Raw genomic sequence first — 7,961 nt, 5'->3', positions numbered from 1 at the left:
GTCAATAATGAACAAGACACGTAGATTCATATGTATATAAAAGGTCTGACTGTGATAGAAATGTGTTTTTTTTTATACCTATGAAAAAGACACCACCAATTAAATGGTGTCATGTGTATATTTTTAGGTTCTAATTTTGTATTCCAATGACATTTGTTTGTAATCTCGTCATATATATTACCTTAGCATTTGTCATCAATATCAGTTACTTTTGTTTGTTTTTAATTTTTGGAATGAGACACGACCGATCGAATCAATTTTATTTGGTTTTGAAATTATAAAACCGAAATTACAAACAAACAAAAAAAAAACCATGTAAAGCTAATCGTTTTCGTTCAACTTCAACATTTTAAAAAAATAAATAAATCTCAATTCTTTGGCATAGTACTTAAAATGGTGGTTTAGGACCATGCAACTAATGCAAATCAATTGAAAATTACATACCTTTATAATGATTTCCCGACCGGATTCAAACAATATTTGTAATCCAAGAGTAGCCATCACCGATGCAAAAACAACGATTCCCTGCATAATTTTGTGTGATTCATGTTAATTTTGTTGAATTATGACGACAACTTCGTTAGTTTGTTGATTATATCACTATTTTTTAAAATATTAATAAAAAATAGTAGTTATAAAAATCATTTATTATAATATTTTTGAGTTCATGACTATTTATAAAATACAAACTCAAGGTTGCCTTCGATGTAATGACATTATACTAAAGTTATTCTTTAAAAAGATAGACTTTAATCGAAATTGTCTATTCAAAAGTTAAAGATGGGAATAAGTTAAATAATTGGGGCGTGGGATTGAATTGAAATGGAGTGACCTGTCCTATTGTCATCCCTAATAAACCGATATTGACTTGACGATCGGAATTATTGGTGAGGTTGGGAGCAGACTTACCACAGGTTGCATCCTCTTCTTGCCAATAGGATATCGATATTGGTTTGGTTTTCTCATAGCAGAAGCAGTAAACCACAAAATAAAGCCGGATAAAAGATCCAAGAGAGAGTCAAGGGTGGATGCTATCACCGCCAGTGACCTGCTCTCAACCGAAGCATACACTTTTGCTACGAAAAGAACCATGTTTGCTATGTTGGATGCCTGAATTGCCAGCCTCTCATTGTTTGCAAGCTGCTTCATTTCATCCTAATTCCAAAATAAAATAATTTGCACATGAGATCAAAACCTGTTTGGTTGCTAAGAAAAAGAAAAGAAAAGAAAAATATCTCATTTGAATATCTACATTTAAGGTATGAGAAGGAAATTTTTTTAGCATTTTACCTCCCCAAATGATAAATAATAATTATAAATATTAAACTTAAAATAAAATTAAAATCTTTTACTTTCAAATGTTTTGACCAATTGCTTTGGCTCAAGTTAGCAAACTTTAGTTAAGTTACGCTAGGGATGGTCGTTGATCACCCCTTAAAGAAAACTTGTTTGGAACAAGAGAAAATGAGAGAAAAATCATCATTTTCCATGAAATAACACCACCAAACCTCGGTTAAACTCCCAGGCAAGACGCCCAATTCAGTGAAGGCGTCCACTTCATTGAACCCTTCCAGTAGCTTCCCCTGCTTCTTGTAATAGTCTGCGAGCTTCTTCTGCTTTCCTGGAGAGATATTCACATGAAATAAATAATTAATTTCGATAATCATTCGCCTTTCCAGAAAGAAAATCAACAACTGCTTGTAATAAATCATATATACTTATCGTCTTCACAAGCTTCGCCACACCAAAATTGGAATCCTTCTGTTTCTCCGCAACCTGAAACTCCTCAAAATTGATTCGCCACGACGGCACCCTCATCGCACTCCCGTTCTCTCCGGGCAGCGCTGGCGACAGAAGCTCCGTCCGGTAATCAAACGACTCACTCTGAAGCTCAGTCTGCATACTTTTCCTTTTCCTTTTCCTTTTTCCTTTTCCTTTCTTGGAAGAGGGACAGCTACCTTCTGGTCCTTATATAGACCAAAAAAAAATGATGGGTGGATCCAATGAAGCTTCATTGAATCAAGGAAGCATGGGGAATGTTGGTTTTGATGATCGGACACCTGAAAAATGGGCAAGATTTAAAAAAAAAAATATTGGAATAAATGGGTGGTGGAAGCTTGACTTTGATTATTTAATCTGGGTTATGTTGAATATGATATGGAAGGAATCCAGTGAAGGAATCTTTACATCTTGTTCACACTACTATAAAGAGAAAATTCAACCACTCCACTTGCTGACTCAAATTCAACTGCTCCATTTCCTTACTTGCTGAAGAAGTTTTGTGGGTTGGATGGTAGTGAAGAAACCATGAAGACATTACCTATAGCTATACTTGAAGAAGCAGCCAAAAGCTTGGGAAAGAAAAGGAAAGAAACGGAAAGAAAAGAAAGAAATTGTGATGTCTCTCTTCATTGAGAAGCTTTCGGTGGAATATTACGGGAAAAAATGGAAAAAAAAAAAATAGTGGTTGGACACTGGTATGACGTTTACGATTTATTTGTTTATTTATTTATAGATTGTGATTATCAACGTTATTTAAAAGAATGGAAAAATAAAGGGAAATGAAAAATAGTTTTAAAATTCGTGGATATTTGTTTTTATTGTTGTAAAACAAAGTGAGAGAAAAAAAAAAGTAAGAAAAAGATAATAGAATGCACGGAGATAAAATTGAATTGCTTTTCATTAGGGTTCCTTATTTTTTATAGAGAGTCATAAAGAGATAAACATAATTATAGATGATTATCCATAAGTTTCTACAATGCTAAAAACTGATGAAGGAAAAAAGAGTGCAGTATATCCATATTAGTATTCTCTTCCTCATGTAGACATGATTATGATTTCTTCAATATTTCAATCAGTAGATCTCTCAATCTTCGCATTCTAATGTTATATCTTAACTTTTTCAATGTAGTCGAAGGTAACGCTTGTGATAGATTTGCTAAATTATTGGATAACCGAATCTATTGAACATTAATCTCATATTTCTTTAGAAGCCCATGAGTATAGAATAATTTAAGGGAAATATGCTTAATTCTATCACCTTTTATGAATCCTCCTTTAATTTGTGCAATACAAGCAGCATTATCTTCATATAACTTAGTTGCATTGCCTTTAGTGGAAGGTAGTCTATATGTTTCTTGAAAATGTTGAATCATTGATATCAACCGTACACATTCATGACTTGCTTTCATGAATTGTAAGAATTTCTGAATGATTTGAAGATGTGGCTACCATTGTTTGCTTGATTGATTTCCAAGATATTGTCATACCACCAAAAGTAAAGACATATTCCGTTTGAGATCGAGCTTTATAAAGATCTGAAAGATATCCTGCATCTACATACCCAATTAATTGTGATTTTGATTCTTTCAAATAATATAAGTCCACGTCACTTGTTCCACGATGGTATCGCAATACATATTTAATCTCATTCCAATGCCTTTTAGTTAGGACAGAATTGTATCTTGCTAGCAAGTTGACAGAGAATGTTATGTCTAGTCTAGTACAATTTGCAAGATACATTAGTGCACCGATTGCATTGAGATATGGTACTTTTGGATCAAACAATTCTTCATTTTCTTCTTTACTACAAAATGTGTTTTTGTTCACTTCAAGTGAACAAACAACTATAGGGGAATTGATGGATGTGATTTGTCCATATAAATCGTTTTAATACTTTCCCTATATATGTCGATTGATGGACTAATATTCCATTTGAAGAATGCTCGATCTGCAGGCTGAGACAATATCTTGTTTTCCCCAAAATTTTCATTTCAAATTCCTTCTTTAAATATTGGTTGTTTTGTGAGCTCTTTCAAGAGTCCCTATAAGGTTTAAATCATTCACATATACCATAATTATTGTAAGCCTAGTTTTCGATTTCTTAATAAAAACATATGGACAATTGAAGATTTATCTCAGGTTCAAGGGAAGAAAAGGGTGCAAGTTGAATCACTTTAGATTTTGAAAGATCAAGAAAGTGTTAAATGAGGAAATAAGTGAGTCAAGACTCATGGACCATAAAGAAAGGCAAGACAAAGATATCATGAGTTTAGAAGATGAGAATGACTATTATGGAGTAAGAAAGAAGGCAAGAAACATGGAAATGAGGCATGAAGCAAGATTTAGCTGCATGGAAATTTTAAACTCAAAATTTGATGGCAACATATATTCTAAATTTGAGGAAAATTTTGGAGCACTTTTCGAAGTCCATTTTAGACATATTATAAATTTTTTCGAAGATCGGGAAGTCAGGAGTCGAATACTTCAACATGTGCAAATCGGAGTTGAAATGAAGAAGTTATGGTCATTTGAAAACAACTGTGCTAAGTTGAAAGGCAATTTCAAAATGATTTCAAAATTTAACTTATGAATTAGAAATCCAATTCGAAATGACCCTAATTTCGAATTCACCCACTACTACTTTGATGTTTCACTTCTTCTATTTCAGGAATTGTATCTAGAGCACTCCATCCACCCTAAGTGGGTCCTACATAATTAGAAATCCCCATTTTATTATTATTTTTTAGTCATTTTTAGATAATTATTTTGTAATAAGTGGCCAATGAGAGTGTTCCACATGTTAGGTAATTTATGATATTATATAAACTCTCTCAGTTCTAGGGTTTAGAAATCTTAGATTTTTTTTCCGAAGAGTTTTGACATTGAATGTGGAAGAAGACGAAAACTTTGATTTGTTTTCTTTTTCTTCTTTATTAAATATATTGTTTTTAGTTTATTTTGATTCAAATTATGGATTTTTACCCTATTATGGATTGTGAATGTGACATCATCCCCATGAGAGGCCTAAGCCAACTTGGGGCTTGAAGCATGAAAACCTAAGGGTTAGAAAACCTTTAGGGATAATAGGTAAATTATTATAACAATGAGATTAATTATTAGTTGGGTGACAATTTATCAATTTTTTTTTTTTATCCTGCTTGTGAGTTAGTTTAGGGAATGAGATGGTAGGTTATTACCCAATACTAGTGGTTCTTGATAATTCTTGATCATTAGTTATCCTCGTCTTCCTATCGTTATTTGCCAAAAAACAAAGTTATGAAGAGTATGAAGGGTTAAAAAGTCAATCTTAAAAAGGTAATCAATCTCATTCATTTGATGGTTTTTAGGAATCTATTCAAAAGAAAAATTAGGTTTCAGATGCAATTTTGAGTTATAGAACTTAATTTGATCGTGAGTGGCCAAGGATCTCAAAACCCTAAGATCACTTTACTTAAGAACCCTTGTTTTCTCTATTTCTATATCTTAAGTGGATTGTGGAAAGCCCCAAACTTGAATTGATTAATTAAAATCAATATTCATTTTTTATTAATTTACTTTCATTCACTTAATCTCATTTCATAAAGATAATTCCCAAATTGTTTTTCACTTTAAGATTTAAACAAAAACACTTCATTTATTCTAGTATTGACAATTTCTATAAGTCAATCCCTAAGGACGATACCCAAAGTATTACAAAAGTCGTAGTGACTTTCTCTAGATTCTCTTGACCAAAGTTACTACATAAAAAAGCTAAGTATTTTGGCACAACAGAGAAGTTCGGTCAATATCCTTCTTTTAACAAATACTCGCTCAAACAATTATACCACATATCTCCATATTGCTTTAATCATTATAAAGATCTTTGTAGTTTGATTGAGTACTTTTTTCGAGGTTTTGGATTAGTTGTTTTAGGAATTTGAATCCTTCAAGGATTTTCATATATATGTCAGTATCTATAAACCCATATAAATAGGCTATAACAACATCCATGAGATGTATATCTAGTCCTTCAGAGACTGTTAAACTTATCAAGTATCAAAATGTGATTATGTCCATTAAGGGGAATAAGTTTCCTCATAATCTATACTAGGTCTTTGAGAGAAACCTTGAGCAACAAGTTGTGCTTTATATATTATGATTTCATCATTCTCATTTTTTTTCTTCATAAAACCCATTTATATCCAATAGGCTTTATGTTTCCAGGTGTTTGAACTACAAGTCCAAATACCTCTCGTTTTGCTAATGAGTTTAGCTCTATTTGGATTACTTCTTTCCATTTTGGCCAATCATTCATTTTTCGACATTCATCCACAATTTGTGGTTCTTGATCTTCATCATTTCTCATGATGTCCATAGACTCTTGAAATGCAAATATATTATCTATGATAATGTCACTATGGTTCTTTGTTTCTCTGTGTAACTCATTGAGATCTCTTCAGTTGTAAATATCAATATTTGATCAATCTGTGTCTCTTCAGGGGCTAACTGTTTATTAAGTTGGGTTTCATCATTTGACCATTTCATATTTGTGAACTCTTCAAGAGTACCAATCTTTTTATATGTTTTCATTTTTTTTCTAGGAACTGAATCCTTTGAGTCAATAGGTCCACCACGCTTCAAGCGTGTCTTAGATTCACTTGCTATGACATTCTCCAATTGTCATTCAGGGACATCAATATGTGTTAGGGCATTAACAACTGACACATGTGACTTTGTTACTTTCTTTATATCTATGAAAACATCCAGTAACTGATTTGCAAGTCCTTGCAAATGAATAATCCTCTGAACTTCTAGTTCACATTACCTTGTATGTGGATCAAGATGAGACAAGGAGGATACATACCATGTAATGTCTCGCCATTCTTTTGGAATTGATTTGTCTTCCTTTAATGATAGGAAAACATTTTTCATCAAAATGACAATTTGCAAAGTGGGTAGTATAAACATCACTTATGAATGGTTCAAGATAACGAATAATGGAGGGAGAATTAAAACCAACATATATACCAAGTCGACGCTGATGACCTAACTTGGAACATTGAGGTGGATTTATGGGAACATAGATAGCACAACCAAAATACATAAATGTGAAACATTTGGCTGGGAACTTAAAGCAAGTTGTAAAGGTGAGCATTTATGACCAGTTGTAAGACATATTCAAATTAAAGTGGCAGCATGAAGAATAGTATGCCCCCAAAAAGATAAAGACAATTTTGTTTTAAGAGTGATGGTCTTGCAATCAGTTGCAAACGCTAATTAAAAGATTCAGTTAATCCATTATGAGTATGGGTATGAGCAACAGGATATTTAGTATCAATACCAACTGACATACAATAATCAAGAAATGTCTGAGATGAGAATTCACCAGTATTATCAAGACAAATTGTCTTAATAGGATGATCATGGAATTGCACCTTGAGTCAAATTATTTGAGTAAGTAACCTGGCGAAGACAACATTTCTAGTAAAAAAGAAGACAAACATGAGACCAACGAGTTGATGCATTTATTAAAACCACAAAATAACGAAAAAGTCCACTAGGTGGATGAATAGCTCCATAAATATCACCTTGATACATTCTAGAAAGACTGGTGATTCATATTCAACATTGGTAAATGATGGTTTAATAATTAATTTGTCTTGTGAGCAAGCAACACAATTGTAATAATTGGGCATCAGAATCTTTTGGTTTTTCAAGGGATGCCCAAAAGAATTGTTGGTGCATCATGGATAATCCTGGATGACCAAAACATTCATGCCAAATCATAAAAGTTTTTAAGTCATAGAACTTTTGGTTCATGACAACATATGACTCAATGGGTCTAATGATTGTTTGATATAACTCATAAGAATAAGAAGGAAACTTTTCCAAGATGTGTTTTTTCCTAGAAATAATTGAAGTAATGAAAAGTTATTCATTACTACCATCATTCATAGTTTCAATGTGATATCCATTTCAACGAATATCCTTGAAACTAAGAAGATTTCGCTTGAATTTAGCAAAATAAAAAGCATCATTAATGTGGATTTTAGTTCCACTAGGTAAAATAATAGTAGCTCTTCCAGAGCCTTGAATCAAGTTTATAAGACATGATATTGTATTAACATTAGACTTAACTAACGATAAGTTGGAAAAATATTTTTTATCACGAATGATTGTGTGTGTTGTGGCACAATCTG

The 7,961-nt window shown here is 32.4% G+C and overlaps 1 protein-coding gene across 1 annotated transcript; it reads right to left on the bottom strand.

The window, feature by feature from the left end:
* Nucleotides 1-306: 306 nt before the first annotated feature.
* LOC117909322 (metal tolerance protein 10-like) lies at nucleotides 307-2,118 on the bottom strand. Its single transcript, XM_034823318.1, has 4 exons — nucleotides 1,719-2,118; nucleotides 1,509-1,621; nucleotides 910-1,155; nucleotides 307-525 (listed from the first exon to the last, which is right to left on the bottom strand). Exons 1-4 carry the CDS (start codon nucleotides 1,900-1,902, stop codon nucleotides 322-324), a joined length of 747 nt encoding a protein of 248 aa, XP_034679209.1. The 5' UTR covers nucleotides 1,903-2,118; the 3' UTR covers nucleotides 307-321.
* Between the last annotated feature and the right edge of the window lie 5,843 nt (nucleotides 2,119-7,961).

Source organism: Vitis riparia, chromosome 19 (assembly GCF_004353265.1).
Source record: "Vitis riparia cultivar Riparia Gloire de Montpellier isolate 1030 chromosome 19, EGFV_Vit.rip_1.0, whole genome shotgun sequence".
Classification (NCBI taxonomy): Eukaryota; Viridiplantae; Streptophyta; class Magnoliopsida; order Vitales; family Vitaceae; genus Vitis; species Vitis riparia.
This window is presented reverse-complemented; position numbering and strand designations above follow the sequence as displayed.

Coding starts and splice junctions, on each gene's coding strand:
- LOC117909322 (XM_034823318.1), bottom strand. CDS start 1,902: ATGCAGACTGAGCTTCAGAGTGAGTCGTTTGATTACCGGACGGAGCTT. Junction 1,622..1,718: donor GAAGCTTGTGAAGACGATAA/GTATATATGATT, acceptor ATATCTCTCCAG/GAAAGCAGAAGAAGCTCGCA. Junction 1,156..1,508: donor TGCCTGGGAGTTTAACCGAG/GTTTGGTGGTGT, acceptor TTTTGGAATTAG/GATGAAATGAAGCAGCTTGC.